At 38.6% G+C, this 22,828-nt stretch overlaps 1 protein-coding gene across 7 annotated transcripts in view; it reads right to left on the minus strand.

Annotated features, from left to right (window-relative positions):
- The window catches only part of TFG (trafficking from ER to golgi regulator), a 33,590-nt gene that overhangs the window by 9,640 nt on the left and 1,122 nt on the right, over window positions 1–22,828 (minus strand). For 4 of the 7 annotated variants that reach the window (XM_084635716.1, XM_084635715.1, XM_084635718.1 and 1 more), the window contains exons 2-6: window positions 19,999–20,127; window positions 17,510–17,718; window positions 7,401–7,484; window positions 5,376–5,522; window positions 3,844–4,014 (exon numbers count right to left, since the gene is read on the minus strand). In XM_084635716.1, coding sequence (XP_084491842.1) covers window positions 3,844–4,014; window positions 5,376–5,522; window positions 7,401–7,484; window positions 17,510–17,693 — 586 coding nt within the window. In that variant the 5' untranslated portion in view covers window positions 17,694–17,718; window positions 19,999–20,127. The remainder of the gene's footprint in view (window positions 1–3,843; window positions 4,015–5,375; window positions 5,523–7,400; window positions 7,485–17,509; window positions 17,719–19,998; window positions 20,128–22,828) is intronic. The other 3 variants (XM_084635720.1, XM_084635717.1, XM_084635719.1) reach the window with 3 other exon arrangements.

A 22,828-nucleotide genomic window follows, 5' to 3' on the forward strand; every position in this document is an offset into this window, starting at 1 on the left:
GGCACAGTATATGCCATCTAAATTCAAAACCCAGTCTACTTGGAAAATAACTGCTGGAGTGATTTTCCATGATTTCCTAGGGTAAATATGTGTTTGATTGGAGGGGTTTATTTGTTTACAGTATTCTAAAGACTCTTTTGGCCAGGATATAGCGGGTTTCTGTTTGAAAATAATTACCTGCCATGGCAATTTTGAAAAATATATAGTGGGGAAAATGGTCACTTGGATGCTAATGAACAATCTGAAGTCACAAAGACTCGGTGATTTCTGGATATTTTAAGTCTGTAAAACGTTCTGGAATACTCAACTGAAAAAGCGTAACGTATAATTATGTACATGTTGATCTGAGGCCTGCAAACTAATGCCCCAATCCTACCAACCCAAAGCATGAGTAATGCCACTAACTTCAAAGCGACTCCTTAAGGAGCTTAACGTTAAGCACATGCCTAAGCGTTTGCAGGACTGGGACCTAAACCATAAATTTTTTGCTGTGTCTTAAAGGCACTCCTACAATACACTTCCACTGACACAAATGTGGTAAGTATTTTTCAGTTTTATTTTCACATTCCACAGTTTTAAAAATTTGAAACAAAGGTGTCCCCTTCTGCTGGCTTCCTTGTTTATGTAGTGGTATCAGCACAGCTTTGGTAATGAGAATGTCTTTTGCTCTGCCAGCCCTATATACATCAGAAGCTTTCATTTTTTCCACTGCCCCCAGCAAGAGCAGGGAAATTTTTCTAATTTTTATTAAGAAGATAGCTTCCCCGCCATCTAGACAAAAAGCACGATAAGACCATTCAATATAATGTCTCAACATTTATTCCAATATGGCTAGCAAAGTATTTTATAATGAATATTTTTATAGTAACAGTAAGAACCTATCCCATGGAATACCTACCCAGCTCACAAGGCTGCTCAAGAGAAAAAGTAACTTGTAACTTTAAAGTGATTTACATTATACAGAAATTTAGCAACAGTTTTGAGAGCCAAAGTTCAACAGACTTACAGATAAGACTGCATGCTCATTTTTAGTATATTTTTTTGCCTACTATATCAAAAATGTAGTACATTGTTCTAACATAATACATTATCAAAAAGCCTGGCAGATTTTTTTTTTATAATTTCAACTGATATCAATGTTTATTTTTAAATTTTTTTTTTAGATTTTTATCTATTTATATTTTCACAGTTGCATGAAATTACAGGAGGGTCAGACAATTTAATGACTGACCTTCAAAAAGTTAAAGATTTATAAACCATTAAAATCACAAATTGTCATTGTCCCATGTCAAAATCTACAAAATTAAAAAAATGATTTGTTGATTTAAGGATATTTAACTATTCATTCCCTAGTCCATTTGTAACTAGCCTAATTCAAAAAGTCTAAGTCACTGGATTTTGACTCTAAGTGCTCAAACAGCATTTTTCTTACTTTGCCTAATTTTTTTTTTAAAATCGGTTTGTGTGTATACGGTGAAATCTATGTTTACTGATATTTACCGATAAAAATCTAATCCTTCCAAACCTAATTACGAGTGGCTTCTTTTCTTGCAAAGATGTTTAATCAATCAAAAAAAGAGTTGTGCGCCAAGCAAGCAGAAGTTTGCAAGCTGCACTGTAATGTTAAGATTAAGGCTTTGTAATGCTATAGTATCACCTTTATCCGAGGACAGAAAAGCAACTCTGAAGAGTTCTTAGCTAGTTATATTAGTGGAAAGAAGTCAATCGTTTCAGTTGTTCATACAAAGCCAGTTCATGAGATACGTCTAAGCTATCATTTTTAAGACTGCAGCTGTACAACGGCTCACCACCTTTACCATAATGTAATTCTCTAATTTTATTTCTAATTAAAATCTCTTTCCAATGTTTTCATGCAATTCTTGAATTAAAAACGTCTAAAGTTGATCCTCACTACAAGAAAAAAAAAACAGCATATATGCTAACATTGAACACGATTGGTACTTGCTCCTGACAGGAAAAAAATAGGCTTGTACAAGACATTCCCATTGGCCAAAAACACGTGCCATGGACACACGCTTTGCAGCAAGATCAGGCAGCAAATAGCAACAGTTGATCATGTTTTCTAGTAATCAGTATGCATCAGTGACATTTATGAATTACTATAAGGCATCTACAACTATATGGAAACACCGCTAACCTTTTTTTTATTATTTTAAAATCAAAGATTAATTACTGGATGCCAGCATTTATAGAATCCTGTTAATGGTCTTAATGTGAAGGTCTGGTTTTAACAGTATCTGTCCACTTGTGTTTCTAACAAACAACAGAGTTCTCTGCAGTCTGCACATGAATATGGTCAATATTTCCACTCTTATTTCTTTGTTCAGAAGGAGTCTTTAAAAAATCCTTTTGCTGAAGGACTTAACATATCCTTTTGTTAGGATTAATGAAGTGATGAATAAAGTTCTAAAATGGAAGCTTAGAGAGCTTACAGGAAATGAGGGTCTTAGTTTGGCAAATTTTTGGGGGCATAAGAAGAATGAGATTCCAATTTTACTTCATATCAAATTACAGTTTAGAAAGGATTGAGTGAGCATGGATAAAGGTTTTATTGCCACTTTAATAAATATAAAAATGGGAGATATTAAGCTGTTTTGAATTTAAAGCACCCACATTAAATGTCTGAGGCAACAAAACACGGAATTTCCAAATTAAAAAGCCTAAACTGAGCTCCCACAACTTGCAGTTAAATCAATGAAACTCAGTGCAGGTGGTGGCCCTTATAGGATCTGGCACCAGGGTTGCCACTTGGCTCTCAGTCTCTTTTACTCCCAATTTCAGCACTTTGGATAATCCCACATAACGTATCATCAGAGCTGTAAAATCTAGATACAGAAAACAAACCTGTAGACTGACAGCCTAATTGCAGATTTCAATGCTGTTGTGTGGTTGCTTGAAGTTACCTTAGTTTTCATATAGGGGATTTAAGATGACATTATATGTATTCATGTCAAGAACATCTGACATGTTTGAAGCAGGTGATGATCAAGTATAGTCAGTATTTAGTACCTGTACTGTCCTACTTTTGCACTGATACTGTACTAGCTCTGAAGGTACCATTACCATAAGACTTAATTTAGTAACAATGCTATGATTAACAATGATGCTTAGCAAATAAACTGGCAAATGATTGCTTCTTTTGTTAAATCCTTTAAACAAAATTTAGTGCTGCTGTAAATTAAGGATAATCATTAGTAATGTTTATTTAAAATAGTAATGGGGAGGTTTGGTTGTTTTTTTTTAAATTCTGACCAGTATTTACCACTCTACATTGCCTTTTTGTGCAAACGCGAGAAACTCTGAAAGTGAAATTGACTCAAAGCTCACTATAAATGAAAGCGGAAGAGGAAAGTTTATCCGGAAAAAAAAGGGAAGAGGTTTATTTTTTTTGTTTAAACCCCTCACTTAAGTAACATCAATAGACCGAAACCCTTAGGCCTTTAGTTCAACTTGCATAAGCAGGTGCAAATCCTTGGATTTAAATACAGTTGTGCCCACTTACTTGTATAGGCCCCAAAACTTTCTATTAAAAGTAAGCTGATTGTTTTAGTTTAAATTACTGTAAGCTATTTTTGCTCTCCACATAACTAGAAGTCATGCAATATAAATCTGTTCCATATATTCCATCAGAATTTGTAAGCCAATTCAACCCAGGCAGTTTAAAACTACCATATCATGGAACTCTGTAAAAACAAAGTACTGACTGGAAATAGTAACCTAACACAATCATACTATGAAGTCTTTATTTCATAACACTGAAGTTTTAACTGCCAACAATGAAAATCTCTTGCGCTTTATTTTCAATAAAATATATATCCTTACCCGACACCTGATCATCTGTCAGCCCAAATGCTGACATGACATTTTTGCTGATTTCATCTTGATTTTTTAATGGATCAAAAGCAGACATACTTGCTGCTATAACTTGAGTAGATGGCTTGACAGAAGAGTCAGCAGCAGCAGGTTTTTCTTCACTACCATCAACAGCATCTACTAACACAGCAATAGATTTGTTTCTGTTACATAAGCCTTTTCAAGAATTTTTAATTGGTGTATCAATTTGAAGTACCATTCTGTGACAAGAAACCAGTGAAGTTAAATGTTCCATGGCTGCTCATGTATATAATTTGCATAGTAAATTTTAAAAACTGCACATACAACTTGTAAGTTGACGTCAGAATAACTGGAGAATGAAGCTTATCTACATACCCGCTACGGAGGTCAATAGAAATTGGTTCAGTCTTAACTCACTTCTGTAGCAGAATGTGATAGTACACTAACTTATTTAGACTGTAAGCTCTTTGGATCATTTTTGTTCTATTTGTACAGTACCGAGCATAATGGGTTCCTGGTTCCTGACTGGGGCTCCTAGGCTGTACGGTAATACAAATAATAAAAAAAAACCTGAGATCCCAAGACTTCTACCCCCACCTGCAGTAAGTGCCTGCTTTTCTAAATTGTCCCAGCATAGGACAACAACTAGAGAACCCCCAATGAAGCTGCCCAACAGAGGAAAAACAGTCAGGAGAGTTCCATATATTAAGTGTTATTGTGTCTCTGATTGGGTATTATTATATTCCTCAAAGGAGGATTCAGTTAAGCTGACTGGTAAGGTACAATTCTTTGTATTTATCAAAATGAAATTGCACTACCCCCAGAAAATCCATGTGTCAGACACATTGCTGCGATTAAGGAAAAATGGAGCAACTACTCAGGCTCAGATCCTTTTCTAGGGATTAGCAGCTGATGCTTCAAATCAACTTCTCCCATTTGATTATTAATCCCCATAAAATGCCATGCACCCTGACAATTGCTGCTTAAACATCAATATTTGTTTTGTTTCATATTTAAGGAACATCACATCTTTTAGGCATCAGAAAGGCAGTTTTATCTAAAGTATTAAGCAAAGGACTAAGCCAGGGATTCTTGAGTTCCAAACTTGGTTCCAAGCAATGATTAGGTAAGTCATTATCTTTCCAGCATCCACTCCTCTCTCTCCTCCCATCTGCAAAATAAGCATATTACTACTTACCTAGCTCACAGGGGAGTTTAAATGATCTAAATAATATTTAAGAGTACTCTGAAAGATAATACTTGATTATCTTCAAAGTAACCAGTTAAAGTCAGTCAACGTTTCTTAACTTGGTACAATACCCCTACTAGTTGAAAGACTTTAAGACAAGCACAGTAAGTAAGTTATCTGAAGAGCACTAGCAATTTAAGTTTCTAAATCAGCAACTGAGGAGCAGTCTGCAGACTGAGAGAATTAGTAGGCAAGACTCCCTTTTTTGCTGGATGTAAAAGCACACAGTTTAACTCAGACAATTCTTTAACAGTAGAAATGCCTGACCTACCATTTTCAGGCAGGCTGGTGGAAAGCCCTGGTTCAGCAGGTGGTTCCAAACAATCCAACAAGCAATTCACTTTGTTGCGAAGTTCTATCAGCTCTCGACGGAGATATTTCACCTGATTGGATTCTAGAGGTCTTGGCTGCCCATTAACTATAAAATAGTAATTAAAGAAATGAACTCTGAGGGAACATAGTAACATTTGTGCAGGCACAGGTTAAACAACTTTCTTACACAGTAGTATTCCTAGATGTCAAGCATAAAGAAGAACATCTCTCTCTCTCTTTTGTGGAGGGAGTTTAAAAATCAAGTGTATTGTAGGCACTGTAGGTATTTGTACAGTCATTTTTCAGAGTAGCAGCCATGTTAGTCTGTATTCGCAAAAAGAAAAGGAGTACTTGTGGCACCTCAGAGACTAACAAATTTGTTAGTCTCTGAGGTGCCACAAGTACTCCTTTTCTTTGTACAGTCATTGTAGATCAGGAGTGAAAACAGACTATAATCTCACACGGGTCCAAAATGCACATTTACCACAACCCAATTTGGCACCTTATTGCATATTACCAGAGCTGCATGGAGAAGTTTGCATGCACCAGCCTGCAATATGCTTAGGTCAACCAAGAATTCATTCTTTTTCAGTTATCAAATTTTTTCTGATCTTTCAGTTGCAGCAATTTAAGTGTTAATTGTAAACAGCAGGTAAAAAAATGTTTAGTCATGTTTAAGTTGACAGTGTCCCTTAAGAGAGTCAGGAACAGTTTACAAAATACAAACTAACATATTCTAATGTCTGTGCAAAAAAGGCTGTGATAAGAACCTACATGTAAGAAATGGTTTGCTTAAACAATCTTTAAAATGTACTTTTTGAACAAAAAAATTTTCCACCACAACTCTCTCATGTTTTTCTGTCCACTTAGTGTATGTCTACACAGGGATAAAAAAGCCGTGGTCAGCTGACTTGGGCTCACGTTCTGAGGCTGAACAATTGCTGCATACACGTTCAGACTCGGGCTGAAGCCCAAGCCCTAAAACTCTGTGAGGGTGAAGGGTCCCAGAGCTCAGGCTCCAGTCCGAGCCCAAACTCCATGAGCTCGAGTCAGCCAATCCAGGCCAGCCATGGCTGTCCCACAGGTCTTTTATCCCTGTGTCGATATACCCTCTGGATTCAAACTCTTTTCATATGCTTGCAGTCCCACAGTTTTTCCTCTTAATTTAAGCCTGAGGCATCGCTAGAGAAGGCCTATTAACAGTGGAAGCAAAGAGAAGGTCTATATGCACTGCCAGCACCAGAGTGGCTGCCCTCTGTGCTCAATTCATTTCCCACTGTACTTCCCGAGTGTGTGTGCATGGTACAATACAATTATCACAAATCAAAATGGAAAACATTTCCCCTCTTTCTGCTCCACAATAAAATTAACAAAAGGACAGAATGCACAAAGCCAGTGCCACAGTAGTGCTCAAGGACTCATTACGTCTCTTGACAGAGGATGCTAATTGCTGTATGAGTACTATATATCAAGCCTACTAGTTGCTTGAACAGTGGCCATTGGCTGAAAAACAGCTCCTTAAAAGGACACAGTCAACTTGAAATCTATTCAGTTTTTTAAACAAGAAAATGAGCTAAGAACCTTCTGATTTATACCTGTCTGAAGCCCCCTTTTTGTAGTTTTATAACCACATTTTATTGTTTCTAATGCTTCTCTCCTACATTGCTGTCTAGAAGACCCACACAAACCAAGGAAAGTGAATGGCTGTATGGGGAAAACAATGAAATTCCCTAAACACAATGCTCTCCCAAATGAATTAAATAAAGCTGCAAAAATATTTCTCCTTCTAATCTGTAGTTTCTGTAAGCTTAGATGTCTCTTATAACAACAGGGAAAGCTATTTCAGGCAGCAAGGTAATTTTTAAATGTATGGCATCCTTTTAATTATAAACAGCCTTCATGGAAGGAAATGTCACCAGCATACAGAGAGCCTATTGCCTGAATTAAAAGAAATAAAGAAGATCCCCAAAACATCTGTACTTACCAAACAATGTCAGTTTAAGTATCCTACTGCACTGAATTGCGAAGGAAAGATCTGAGCTATCAAAAATTGTTATAAGATCTCCATCTGTAAAGAATTTAAAAATAGTTAATATTGAACAGTAACACAAAAAGTCCCAATGCCCATCTATAATTCAAATGCCCATTTAAAGTAAGATGTTTGCTTTCTAGAAACTAATCATAACTTGTTAAACTTCGTTTTAAAGCAACTAGAAAAAAATTTTACATGTTACATTACAATTTACATATACAATGGTACATGACAAATACAATTATGGGCTAATGTAAAATGCACAGAGTTAAGAACGCTTTTTTTTTTTTTTAAATAACCCCATCCTTTAAGTCTTAATGACATGACCAAAGGTAATTTATAATTTGCTATTTAAATCAGATTAGGAAAGATATTCCTTCCACCAAATTATGAGAGAGATATTAATCAGAGAGAGCATTTTAGAAGTCACTAAGGTAAGTTCGGTGGTATTTTTTTTTAACCACTCTAACTTTAATATGCTTGATAGTGACAACTTCTAGAGTGGATTATTCCACAAACAAGGATATTCAAGTGTGCTTTGTTTATTCCATAAACAAAGGAGTTTTAGAGGAACCATATAAGGAAGTTTTCAACAAGATATGCAAGAAGGAAAAGGAAGAGAAATTGGCAGAATAACTCATTTAGATGGAACTCAGACACCATACTTTTGGAAGGACTTTAAATTCCACACACAATCAACCTACCCCTGTAAATGTTTGCACAAAGGGTGGATGAGTTAGGCCATGTCTACACTGCCACTTTACAGTGCTGCAACTTTCTTGCTCAGGGGTGTGAAAAAACATCCCCCTGAGCGCTGCAAGTTTCAGCGCTGTAAAGTGGCAGCGTAGACAGTGCCCCAGTGCTGGGAGCTGCTCCCCTCGTGGAAGTGGGGGTTTTTTATAGTGCTGGGGGAGCTCTCTCCCAGCGCTGCTGCCGCGACTACACAGCCACATTAAATCACTGCTGCGGCACCGCTCTAACTTTGCTAGTGAAGACATTCCAATAGAGGCTCTAGTGATTCACTCCCACCAGTTAGAATTACTACATGTCCATTTCAAATGGCTCAGAACAGTGCTCCGGAACTTCATTAGTTGACACAGGTCTATCATGATTGTTTTCTGGAGCAGAAAATCCTTAATCTCAATAACCAGGGACTGTGTAAACCAAACCCAATTCTGTTTATTGCAAAAACAAAATGTCATAAGTGAAAAAATGAGTCAAGAAGCCAGAATCAGATAGGTGTAAATAATCCAAGAAACTGCAATCTGAGTATCAGAGTGTGAAGCTGATCAACACAGAGTAGCATCATTAACAGAAGGCACTTCAGTGACTTTCAAAAAGCTAAGAATCCAGTACCTGAGGAAATGCATGGTTAACATTCCAGGCATCTCTACAACAAAAGTAGTGGGAAGATTTGAAAGGGTCAAGGCACTTAGAACAGCGGTTCTCAAAATGTGGGTCAGGACCCTAAAGTGGGTCGCAAACCTGTTTTTATGGGATCACCAAGGCCGGCATTAGATTTGCTGGGGCTTGGGCTCTACCCAAGGCGGTGAGGCTCAGGCTTTAGCGCTCCCCGCACTTGGGGTCATGTAGTAATTTTTGTAGTCAAAAGGGGGGGGTCACGGTGCAATGAAGTTTGAGAATCCCTGACTTAGAATAACATTTCTGACATCTCTAAACCCAGAAGTTTGGTGTAAAACCTTAGCTCCCAATTATTTATTTCAACATGGAGGATCTGAACATGTCTCCTGTTAAAGACAGATGTTGTGAGTTTGTACCTCTTCATTTGCCTTCACAACTACAAGGATAATCCTAAACAGATCTCAAACTTTTAGGACAACGTTATGAAATGCTGAGTGCTTTCAACTCTTCTAATAGCCAAAGGATGCAAGGACACAAAACCTCAGATTAAGCCCTTAATGATTATAATCTGCCCCAAGACAATCACATCAGTAGCTTCTTCCACTCACAGATGAGTCATGAGAGATACTTCTCCCTGTCAGATAACTAATCCAATGCTCACAGCAAGCAATGATATATGTATGATATATGAAACCAAATAAAAAGAGCAGTAACATTTTAAATAGACCTCAGATTATTCAACAAAAACAGTAAAACTTCCAAGATAAGTGTGCATTCCCAGCTTTCTGGAAGGAAGGGAATAACTTGTAATTATAAACTGCTTTTCATCCAAAGATCTGGAAGTGCTTTACAAGTACTTTAAGCCTCAGACGATCTCTGTTTACAGATGGGGAAACTGAGGTACTGAGAAACTAAGTGACGTATTCAGGGTTATATTGTAAGAGAAAGCAGGGAACAGAATGCAGTCCTGACTCCTAAATCCCCTGTCCTAATCATGCTTCCTCCCCAAAGAACTCATTTGGAGGCCACGCTAAAAATTCAGATAGCTTTCAGCACAAATACTGGGAATGGCCAACAATTAAGGGTGAAAATAATAACCATCTTAAATTTAATTAACGTTTAGATATATATTCTGAGTAAAGATTGATTGCAGGCTGATAAGCTTGAAAACTGGAAGTTTGACGATTTAAATATTCTAGCTGCGCCATCTTCTTACAAAAAATCATGCTGAAGTATTAACTAGTGTCATAGAATCATAAAAACATAGGGCTGGAAGGAAGGGACCTCAACAGGTGATCAAACCCAGCCCCCTATGCTGAGGCAGGACCAAGAAAGCCATCCCTGATAAATGTTTTTCCAATCTGTTCTTAAAACCCTCCAATGATGGGGTTCCACAACCTCCCTTGGAATCCTACTAGAGAACCTACCATTATAGTTAGAAAGATTTTCCGAATACCTAATCTAAATCTCCTTTGCTGCAGATTAAGCCCATTAAGTTGTGTTCTACTTACAGCATATATGGAGAACAATTGATCACTGTCATCTGTAGAACAGCCCTTAACATACTTGAAAATTTATCAGGTCCCCCGTCAGTCTTCTCTTCTCAAGACTAAACATCCCTAGGTCCATCTTTCCCCATAGGTCAGGTTTTCTATACCTTTTAGCATTTTTGTTGCTCTCCTCTGGACTCTCCGAGTTTATCCACATCCTTCCTAAAGTGTGGTGACCAGAATTGGACACACTACTCCAGCTGGGGCCTCAACCAATGACAGTAGAGTGGGACAATTACGTGCCGTGTCTTACATACAACATTCCTGTTAATACACCCCAGAATATTAGCCATTTCATCACATTGATGACTCATTCACTTTACGATCAACTTTTACTCCCTGATCCTTTCCAACAGTACAACCTAGACAGATATTCCCCATTTCATAGTTCTGCGTTTTATTTCTTCTTTCCTAAGCATACTACTTTGCACTTGTCTTTACTGAATTTCATCTTGTTGATTTCAGACCAATTCTTCAATTTGTCAAGGTCATTTTGAATTCTAATCCTGTCCTCCAAAGTACTAGCAAGCCATCCCAGCTTGGTGTCATCAACAAACTTTATAAGCACACTCTCCATTCTGTTATCCAAGTCAAACATGAAAACATGAAATAGTACCTGACCCACGACTGATCCCGTAGGACCCCACTAGATATGCACACCCAGTTTGACAGCAAGCCATTGATAATTACTCTAAATAAGTCTTTCAAGCAGTTGGACAGCCATTATAGAATGGATTCTGACTAACGGGGAGGAATTGGTTGCGAATCTGAAGGTGGAAGACAATCTGGTTAGAAGTGATTATGAAATGATAGATTTCTTGCTTCCAAAGGAAAGAAAGGAGTGCACGCAGCAGAATAGGGACACACTTCACCTTTTTTTTGAAGTCTGCTTTTTTAAAGTCTGTAAAATCTATTGTTCCACAATTACTTCTAGCCAGATTGCCTTCCACCTTAAGATTCGCAATTCCTCCCTCCTAGTCAGATTCAAGCCTATAGCAATGGCTGTCTCCTTAGTTACTTCTTCCACTTTCTTAAACAAGAAGTTATCCCCACTACGTTCTGAGAATTTATTGGAAATTTTATTTTGCCATATGTAACAAAATATAAGATTATGGCCTTTTTAGCTTTCAGATGTGTTACCACTTTCTAAAAAAAAGTGATTGAATATCAGATCGCTTTGTTTTGATATTTTCCCCAAATGGTTAACTTTTTAAAGTTACCCTATATTTTGCCTCCAAAGGCTCTTGTTCTGATTTCCCAGTTCAGGAGCAGCCCTCCCCCCCCCGCATTGCAGTTCCTCCAGCAGCATCAGTTTGGCACCGCCACCATCGGGCAGCAGTGCTTGCTACCGAAGATCTTAATATTCTACCACTGCCCCAAAGACACCAGACCTATTTCTGGAAGGATGTAAGGGACGCTCTATCAGACCCAAAAACACAGCGTGTCACTGGGTATGTCCGGAGGGAACTAGGGGCTACCTTCTGATGTCATGAGAAGATTCACAGCTGGTCATGAGTTCGCAGTCCTAGAAAATATGCAGTAAGTCTCCCTAGAACTGGTCATTTTCCTCTACTCCCATTGTCTGATTATTTGCACGGTGTCCAAGGGCACCACCCTCTGTGGCCCTCTCTTCTGATGTGCCCAGGAAGATCCCTGAACGGTCCATTTCTGTATCATCTCCACTTTTCCAAAATCCTTTTTAAAATGTGGAAAGCAGAACGGTAGGTAGGATTCCAACATCTGTCTCACCAATGCTATAGAGAGGTAAAATCACCTCCCTATTCCTAGTCATTACCTCTCCTGATTATTTATCCATTAGCCCTTTTTGCCAAACACTGGGAGCTCACATTCGGTTGCTTGTCCTCTATGAACCCTAAATCTTTTTCAGTCACTGCTTTCCAGGATACAATATCCCATTCTGTAGGTATGGCCTGCATTCCTTGTTCCTAGATATATAACTTTGTATTTGGCTGCAATAAAAAAGCATTGTTTGAATGGGATAGTTTACCCTGCAATCCAGATTGCTCTGTATGACTGCCCTCTCATCATTATTTATCACTCTAGTCTTTAACATGCAAGTTTTATCAGCAATGATTTCACATTTATTCCCACATCATTATGAAAAAAATGCCAAGTTGTGCCTACCACCAATCCCAACAGGTCGTCACTAGAAGCAACCCAACTCAATGATATTTCCCCATTGACAATTACATTTTTATCTCTGTCAGCCAGTTCTTAATCTATTTGACATGTGCTTTAATATTATATATAGTAAATTTTTAATCATACTGTTGTGTGACAGTTGTGTGTTTCACTGATAAAGGTCATCTCAAAGAATAAAATCAGGTTTCTTTGACCAGACTTATATTCCATAAAACCATGCGGACTACCATTAATCGTATCCTTTGATTCTTTATCAGCTGAATCCCAGATCAGTTTTTCCATTATTTTGCCCAACGCTGAGCTCAGGCTAGCCACCCTATAGTTACCTGGGTCATCCTGCTTGCCCTTTCTTAATACTGGTATAACATTAGCACTCTTCCAGTCTTCTTCAATTTCTACAGTATTACAAGATTTATTAAAAATTATCAGCAGGCCAGAGATGATCTCAGCAAACTCTTTTAGTACTCTCATGGGTACATGTTATCCAGGCCTAGTGATTTAACAATGTTTATCACTAGTAGATATTATCTAACATCCTCCTAAATTACTATTGGACTGGAAAGTATATCATCCTTATTAATATGAGTATATCATCCTGTTTCTTTCCAAATTCAGAACAAAAATATTTATCAATACTTCTTTTTCTGCAAATAATTTTACCCTCTATCTAGTAACGGACCTATACAATAGCCAGAATTTCTTTGGTCCTAGTATACTTAAACACGTCTCTATTGTCCTTAGTTCTGCCAAGCATGGCTTGTCCCTTAATGTCTTTAGCTTCCCTTATTAACCTTCTCCACTTCATAAATTCTAATTTATACGGATTGCTATTTCCAATTTCTGCCTTAACTTCACCACTGAATCTAGATGGGATTTTTGCCAAAGTTATACTCTTTCTTGTGAAATTGTGGAATTTTGCCCATCTAATAAACTCTTGTTTAAAAACACCCAGTTTTCATTCACATTTTTCTATCTAAATTTTTCCTCCCAGTCAATTTCTCTCATAATTTTCCTCATCTTTGGGAAATTAGCCTTTTTGAGGTACCAAGTTTATCTGTTACTGATTGGGACTGTCATCTGCCCATACTGAATGTGATCAGGTCACGATCACTGTACCCACCAACTTCCACTTATCTATCATGAGGCGGCAACTCTATTTTGGAGATGTTGGGTACAATACTTTTTGTGTTAGACAACCATCTATAATTTTTAGAAATTCATGTTTTACTGCTGACTTCATGAGATCTCCACCATATGCCTCTGTTACAGGCTATACTGGTCATTTAAGCACAGAGAGGGCCAGAGAACCCTGTTTCAGGAAGGCCGAAACAAAAAAAAAAAAGAAGCCTAGAAGTGGCCAAACACAGAGCAAGAAAAAGGAAGCGATCCCAAGGGGATTAACATGTAGGGAAAATCCAGGCTCTCTTTAAGGGCCTGGGACAAGCAGCCCTACAGTGTAGGGTGCAGCAGGGCTTCTGTCTCTCTCAGCCAACTGAGATGAACAGGGAAGGAGGGCTGAGGACTCCTGATCCCAGATGAGAGAGATCCCAGTCCTTTAGTCTGGCCCCAAAAAGAGAGAGATAAACTCCTGATCCAAGGAATGAACTCTAACCCTGTCAAAGAAAGGAGAAACTGTTTAATTAGCTAACCCAATCCAGGAGTGCAATGGATTCCTGATCCAAGGAGGAAAAGCATTTTTCTCCTAAACATGCTCTGAGATAGAGCTGTGGATTCCTGAGGCAAGGGGGAAGAGGCTACTTTAGTTGTACCCAGCTCCCAGAGGAGGGTAATACGCTACTATACTAACAGCAGGGATCTGAAATGTACACCACCCGGGGCGAAGGGCTGTAGACTCCTGGTTCCTGGAAAACAACTAATAGAGTTATTACCTGGCTAAGAAATCTACCTGAATACTCACACCAACCCCAGAGGGCCCTGAATGAAAAAGGTTGAGAGGGAAACTGAGGCAGGGCACCACTTCAGGCCATGTGGGGCATGCTGAAGGAGACCACTGTACTACAGTATCCCAACCTGAAGTCCCCCCATTACAGCGCAATTTTACTTTCCCTCCATTAGGGCAGATACTTGAGTAGTAACTCACTCTGTTCTCTGGTTTGACTCAGTCATCTGTAACTTGACCCCCACTGGTATCCCCTCCTGGGCTTTGTTTGTTAGCACACTGATCCATATGAATGTAACATCATATGGTTCTGGGTTATCAGTAACTAGCAACCCATGTGTCAAGGTTTCTTCCCCACTCTGAACTCTAGGGTACAGATGTGGGGACCTGCATGAAAAACCCCCTAAGCTTATTTTTACCAGCCTAGGTTAAAACTTCCCCAAGGTACAAACTATTTTACCTTTTGTCCCTGGACTTTATTGCTGCCACCACCAAGCGTCTAACAAAAAATAACCGGGAAAGAGCCCGCTTGGAAACATCTTTACCCACAAAATCCCCCCACGCCCTACACCCCCTTTCCTGGGGAAGGCTTGATAAAAATCATCACCAATTTGCATTGGTGAACACAGACCCAAACCCTTGGATCTTAAGAACAAGGAAAAAGCAATCAGGTTCTTAAAAGAAAAATTTTAATTGAAGAAAAAGTAAAAGAATCACCTCTGTAAAATCAGGATGGTAAATACCTTACAGGGTAATCAGATTCAAAACAGAGAATCCCTCTAAGCTAAACCTTAAGTTACAAAAAGACATAAAAACAGGAATCTACATTCCATTCAGCACAACTTATTTTATCAGCCATTTAAACAAAACAGAACCTAATGCATATCCAACTAGACTGCTTATTAACCCTTTACAGGAGTTCTGACCTGCATTCCTGCTCTGGTCCCGGCAAAAGACACACACAGACAGAGAGAACCCTTTGTTCCCCCCCACGCTCTCCAGCTTTGAAAGTATCTTGTCTCCTCATTGGTCATTTTGGTCAGGTGCCAGCGAGGTTATCTTTAGCTTCTTAACCCTTTACAGGTGAAAGGGTTTTTCCTCTGGCCAGGAGGGATTTAAAGGTGGTTAGCCTTCCCTTTATATTTATGACACCATGTTATTTTGCAAACACAAAATAATAAAATGAAAAACCTCACCCACACAGCTGGCTGCAGCAAGTTGGGCATAGCTCCCCGCTCCAGGCTTCATGACCTAGCACACAGGGTCACAGCATTACTCACTCAAATTTGGCCCAGTTGTCCCTCTGTCATGGAAGAGGGGCAACCAGCCCAAACCGGAATGGTGCTGCAACCCCATGTGGAAGGTGATGCCCAGAGCAGGAAGCCTGGCCCAGCCCCTCAGGACAAGAGTCACCTCTGCCGAATGAGCGCAGGGGGCTTGCTCGGCAATCCCGCATCCCGCCTCCCTCACAGTGGCAGGACCCCAACCCTTCCCACACCCACAGGGATAAAATGGATAAAACAAAACACTAAATTCACAAAAAATAAAGTGAAAAATTATTAAAAATTCCTATCAATTTTAAAACAGGAAATGGTGTCTTTAAGAGCAACAGCCCAGTATTTATTAATCAGGAAGTGGGAAGGGCTATTATGATTCATTAATTGGGGAGCGTGGGAGAAGAGTTTATTAGTGGCTGAGAGAAGAAAAGCCTTTTCCCATGAGCAAAGCAGGATGTGCTGTTATCCACTTTTACTTGGGTTCCCTTCCCATCCCCCTTTTTTTTTTTTGTAGTTTGTGGCCATGACAGTATGTATAAATCCTGAAGGATCTCTGACCCCCACCCCACTAAATCAAGGTGGCACAATTACTGTCCCCGTTGGTTCAACATCTCAAAAAGGGATTATAAAATTTAGGAAGTGTATACCGTGGAGAAAAAAAAAAAAAAAAAAAACAGAAGACTTTTCAAAATGGAATTTACATGTTAAAGTATTTCCCCTAAATATAATATCCCCACCTTCACTTAGACCCCTTTACAAATGGTTCTAGCCTAAATTAAGAACAACTCTTTTATTGCATGGTGCTGTTATCACATTATTGGAAACTGCAATTATCTTCAGAGGAGTAATTTAGCAACATAAACATCTCCACAACTAATTCACTGGCAAAAGGTACCTGCGAGTAAGGGTTCATCTCAAAACACAATATTAAAAGTAAGTTTACAATCAATCCTGCACTCAAGAACAGTGCTATCCAGTTGGTTACCTCCGCTCCCCCCCAAATACACAGGATTTCTTCGATATTGAAGTGTCAGATTCATTTTTGAGGCTATATTTGTTGAGCATCAATCTATGAGATTTTTCTGTGGATACATTAAGATATACTGTAATTGTGTAACCTCTTTTCCCATGGAATCCAACCACCATGTTCAATGGTTCAATCACTGCTGATGAGGAAGTACTTAGGAAGAAATGAATTCCTCTTAAGTTTTTCCTCTGGAATTGTCAAGAGGATTTCCTTGTGTTTTATAGGACGTGGCCCCTCTTCCTGTGGGGAATTCATGTTTAGCTAATTCTCCAGAATTCTAATATATAAAAGGTGTTTGCATGGTGACCAAGGTAGAAGATGCCATTTTCAAAACTGTTGAAACTGTTTTTGAAAGGCCATAAGGTTTTCTTCCAACAAAAGGCAGCTGCCACAGAGAAATCAAAAGTGATCCCTACACAAAAGACCAGACTGAGTTAAGGTTGATTACCTCTCTAATTATCCGCAGCTGTGTGATAACAGGAAAGAGTATCAGACCACAGATACTATGCTAATGTCAACATCTTACTGTGACAAAGGAGAGACTACAGGAGGTTGGAGCCATGAATCTTTTTGTAACCTCCCTCTAATCTGTCAAATACATGAGGAGATGTGTAGTACAGTCTCAACAGAAACAGCTTTTATAGACTGGCATAATCTCATAATATAAATAGTTTATATATCCCAAGAACGGAAATATCCAGAAGTAATTTTCAAAAGGTGAGTTTTATGACAGTTTGCAGTCTCACATAAATTGTATCTAATCAATACCAAGAAAACCATACCTTCATCTTTATACTTTATTGTGACTTCATCATTGCTCAGAAGTTTTCCTCTGAAAACTCTCTGCATCATCAGCACTAGCTCATCATAGGTGATGTCCTCATTATGAATAGGAATTCTCCTAATATCCTCCCCCAGCTGAGCTTTAATAATCAGCTTCCCACTTAAATCCAGCTGTCCGTTCATGGTGGACTCCAGATCTCCTATAGACCTGTTAACAAAAAACATTTACACAACATCTTTTAGAAGATTATTTGTTTCACAACCTCCACAGTCCTATACAATACACAGTTCTGTAACTTTCTGGATTTCAGAAACATTATTGTGAAAATATGCTCTAGAGCAGCTTTCTTGGGTACATCTATGCAAAACTATGTTCTCTCAATTGTTAATTTATTAGCCATTTCACAACTGTTCAAGTGCAAAATGGAGATTTACAAAATGAGATATTTAAAAACAATCTTTGCTCTGTGTTTTAAGCCAAATTTTGAAGTTCTGAGATGAAATATAGGCTTTTTACTGCCCACAAAGCTACGGGGAAAAAATTATTTTTGTTCAAAATGTAGCTTTTACCATGTTATGATGTGTGCCTTCAAGTAGATATATTTACATGTAAAATAATTCAGGGTTTGTATTTGAGAGATACGTGCATTTCATGGAGACTAGGAACACTGCAAAAGCACTTTGCCTTGATAAATAAAAAAGGCATGTATGATCATCTCTATAGTTATTTCTATGGGACCCACAAATATGGTATCTCACAGCCACAAGTAATGTAGATAAAATGCAAAGCAACAATGCTTGTTATTGTTTTGGAGAGTGGAGGAGATTTGGCAGAAGGAGAGTTTGGAAGGAGGATCAAATTGGGATGTGTGTCACTCTGGATGCAAGCGAAAAAGAGGAAATGTGCCATCTAAAAACTGGTTTCATTGTAAGTGGCTAGATCACACTTAAGCTTTCCTGCAAAACCAGTACATCTGATTACTAATGCATGTGTCATGTTTTAGGATGCAACCAATAAAGAGAGAAAACTACATCAAACCTATTTTTCACAATGGTTTTTTTTTAAAATAAGCAAAAAATAACCTATTTAAGTTATTTTTAAATTTCAGCTTTGTTTTCAGCCTTTTTTAAATTCCCAAATTCGTTGAGAAGTTAAATGAAGGTAGAAAGCTTTCTTATGTAGTTATGAAGCTTATAACTATTCCTATATTAGGAGAGCAGTGTCTAAATCAGTAGTTGTAACTTCAATGAAAGTTTGGACTTTAAGGTTTGAGTTAATTTTTATTTCAATAAAAATATACAGCTTGAAAATTACTACTTTGCCTGAAACACCAAATTTCAGAAAAACATCAATCAGAAATCCTCAGCAAGAAATGTTAACGCAAAAGAAGTATAGAGTAGGAAAGGTTTTGTTTGCCAAAAATATTTCATTATACCACTGTGCAGAAAAATGTTTCTCAGGATAGGCGTGCAAAGGAAGCCTGGGAAAAGAGCCTGGGGAACACCGTTCTTCTCTCTCCAGATCCTTGCATAATGTCAGGGAACGCCAGGCTCCGGAGTGGGAGGAAATAAGAGGGATTTCTTCATTATCCTGATATCTTCAGAGGAGACCTGAGAAAGTTAGGAAGTCTTACAATTCAAAACCCCTGCTGCCAAAGAGGCAGGCAGACAGGAAGGTGTACTGAAGAAAGGGAGGGGCCATGGCTTGGGTATTCTTGATTCTTCCCAATTTCCTTTGAAAAAATCCTTATAGGCACATGCAGAAGACTAGATAAACACTTTTTTTTTCTTCTTAAGAACATACTGTTTAAAGCGTGTTTATTAGAAACTTGCTGAAGTTGATCAATTTTAAAAGTTTTCAACATGAAGAACGTCTCTTTCACTTTACATAATAAGAGAAAAGTTTTTCTAATAAGGCCTTAAGTACGTTAATCTTGATGCTTCTCCACATATTTAGCCCAGTGTTTTGACATCTAACAAGAAACCAAACTATACTGTGATGCTACAACACAAGTGGGAGTACTAAGGCCTTAACTCAGGACTTCTGTTCTTTTGTGATTTCATCTGAATCTAACAGGTTTTCCTATACAAAAGGCAATAATATTGTTCTGACTGATGTGCTTACTATATGGCGGCTTTCAAAAAAAAAAAAGCAAACAAGCAGCTATCTTACAAAGGTCACTTTTTCTGGTAGTTCAGAAAAGGGGATGGGAATTAGACAGGCACAGAGAGTGTGCTACTGTATTATACAGCCCTCTTCACTGCACTCAGAGTGCCCTTCAGACACATTCGCTGAGCAACATACTGAAGCTTGTACCACGGCTATGGCATTGTTCATGCTTTTTGGACAGGGGAATTTACACTCCAGGACTTGTGAGATGTGATGAGTTATTGGAAAGAAGTGTTATGAAAACTGTTTTTATGACATATTCATATCACCTCTAGATCTTTCTTTACTTCCTTGCCACCAATATCTAACAGTAATTACCTTGTCTTACAGATTTGCTAGACTGTTTTTCAGGTTCCCTGCTTCACTTCCAGCTGGTGTTCAGAGGTCCCGCCATGCACTACCAGAAGCGATGCTGATCAGTGATAGATTATAGATAGGGCATGGAATCTGCATCAGAAAACCAAGAAGCGTTAACTTATTGTGAGCCTTCACTGCAGCTACGTGCTTTCCACATCATCCAACTTGGCATGTTACAGAGAAGAAACAGAAAGAATTTACTTTAACAATTTGATATTTAAAGTCTGAGTAACAGTGAAGATTGTATTTCACCCATAATATACCAGCTTTCATAATTTTGCTTGACAATTGCTAACAGTCTAGACTTTTCTGTCTAACACTTTCAAAAAAGACATGATAAAAGGGGTCATCACCCAAAATACACATACGTTGTTTAAACATCTGTTCTAGTAACCTCCATCTTCTCAACATCCAAAAATAGATTTTAAAAAATTAAGTTTAAATTTTAGATTGAATTTGCAATATTATAGCCCAGGCCTCAACTTCCTGATTAAAGGGTGGAGCTGCTCTGACATTAAATGAAAGTCTTCAGGACAGCATGAGGACAGGGATTCTTTGGAGCAGAGAAGTGCTAATGTCACTTTTCCACAGGAAAGAGAGCTAAACTGGACAAAAGGAAGTATAGGGGCAATCGTGGCCAGAGAGCCACAGCCACTGAAAGAAAGATGGCTCTTTAGAAAAGAGAGATAAGGGACAAAGGGAAAGGTGGGCAAGAGAGGAATGCCTTCCTGCCCCACTACCAGGAGACCTTCATTCCCTTTTGGTAGGTTACTGCAGCTAGCCCTGCTCATGGGCTCTTTCCCTAAGTGACAGATTTACAACTCCCTTTCTACAGACAAGCAACTGTTACAGGGGTAGAATGAAGCTAGTGAAAGTTCCATGGTGCTACTGCTAAAGAAAGGTGAAAGATAAATGACTCCTGCTACAGAGACAAGGAAAGGGTAATGAAACATGAACCAGTTCAAGGACATTTTGTTCACTCCCCTAACTGAAGCTGACGACAACTGTCAGCAGCCCCAACTCTCGCCTCTCTGGCTGTCTCCATCTAGACTCACAAGAAGACAGAGGGACTAGAGATCCCAGCCCCCTCTAGTCAGTCAATGCTGGCTTCTTTGTATACAGAGAAAAGGGGTGGGGGCAGGGCAGTGTCACTCCACACATTGCACTCAGTTTTTAGTAGGGTCTCCAGTTGTCTAACCCTCACGCTGCTCTGAAAACGTTCCTTCATTATGTCAGAGCAGCACCAACAGCTCTTGTTCCCAACCAGGAAGTGGAGACAAGGACTATAAAATTACAAATTTTATCTCAAATTAACTTTTTTTTAAGTTATATATGTGCATGTGTATGTACGTAGTGTGCTCTGGCATGAGAATCACACTTTAACCTTACTAGCAACCATAAGAATCAACTCTGTAGCCTGGAATCCCAGAGCTAAAAGTGGCCTCCAGATACATGGAGTGTACTACTGCATACATTCTTAGGGAAAATCAACTACAGTAACATGCTTACATAAGCACTTTAGCTTATTTGCTAAGATTACTCATGGAAATTCACTTCATATGTCTCACACAAAAAGAGAAGTTTCAGAGTAGCAGCTGTGTTAGTCTGTATTCGCAAAAAGAAAAGGAGTATTTGTGGCACCTTAAAGACTAACAGATTTATTTGAGCATAAGCTTTCGTGAGCTACAGCTTCACTGGATGTGAGCTGTAGCTCACGAAAGCTTATGCTCAAATAAATCTGTTAGTCTCTCAGGTGCTGAAAGTACTCCTTTTCTTTTTACAAAAAGAGAACAAGAAGAAGCTTCTAACTGCAGTTGGTTGTCCAACTGTTCTCCACCCTGCATGAGGTAATTATATAGGATTTAAAAGAAAAATCCTGATGATTGGATCTGTTTAATTGTTATAGAAAATGATGCAAGCTGTTTTACTGTTGATATGTACAGCATTCACACTGTATTTTCTTTCTGTGTGTCTATGACATAGCTAAATGTCAGATTTCCTTAAGGAATGCTGATATGCTTCAGATAGTGATAAACTCTCTCTACTTTGTCTTAAAAATTCAAACATTCTAAATAAGATGATAAAATCATCACATTTGAATAAGGTAATTTTTCACCAAAAATTTCTTGATATTTCTCCATAATTTCTTACCATATTTGTTAATGACTAAGAATTCTCCCTCCTTCATAGCCCATCTCCCATTTGCATCTGGTAATTAAATCCATACTAAATTTGTGACCTCACAATCATTTCTATAGCAAACCGATATCATAATCCTCTGATTTGCCTGCAGGTTCATATAGCAGAAGCAGAGCTAGGAGCAGGGAAACATTAAGCCCTGCTAAACAAAGCATTAAAAGACAAAACACTCCTTGTCAGAGAGACTTTTCTCACTGAACTAAAAAGATAAGTGAGGCAACAGAAGAGCAAAATGAATATGGGATTGTCTACATTGTTTGTGAAATTTGAACCAGAACAAGGAGGGGTGAGAGGTAAAAGCAGAGCAGATTAGTTATTCCCTATTAACTACACGTATGGACATTCATATTATGGAGTAAGAGTATGTCTACAGTACAGTGGCACTAAGAGCATAGCTACACTGGAAACTTCAAAGCGCTGTCACAGGAGTGCTCCCGCAACAGCGGTTTGAATTGCGAATGTGGCAGTGTGTCTCTGCCAGCGCTCCTGGTAATCCACCTCCACAAGGGGATTAGCTCCCAGCACTTGGGAGGCTGTTCACACTAGCGCTTTAAAGCGCTCTGACTTGCTCCGCTCAGGGAGGTGATTTTTC

This window comes from Lepidochelys olivacea (assembly GCF_965140295.1).
Source record: "Lepidochelys olivacea isolate rLepOli2 genome assembly, chromosome: 1".
NCBI lineage: Eukaryota > Metazoa > Chordata > Testudines > Cheloniidae > Lepidochelys > Lepidochelys olivacea.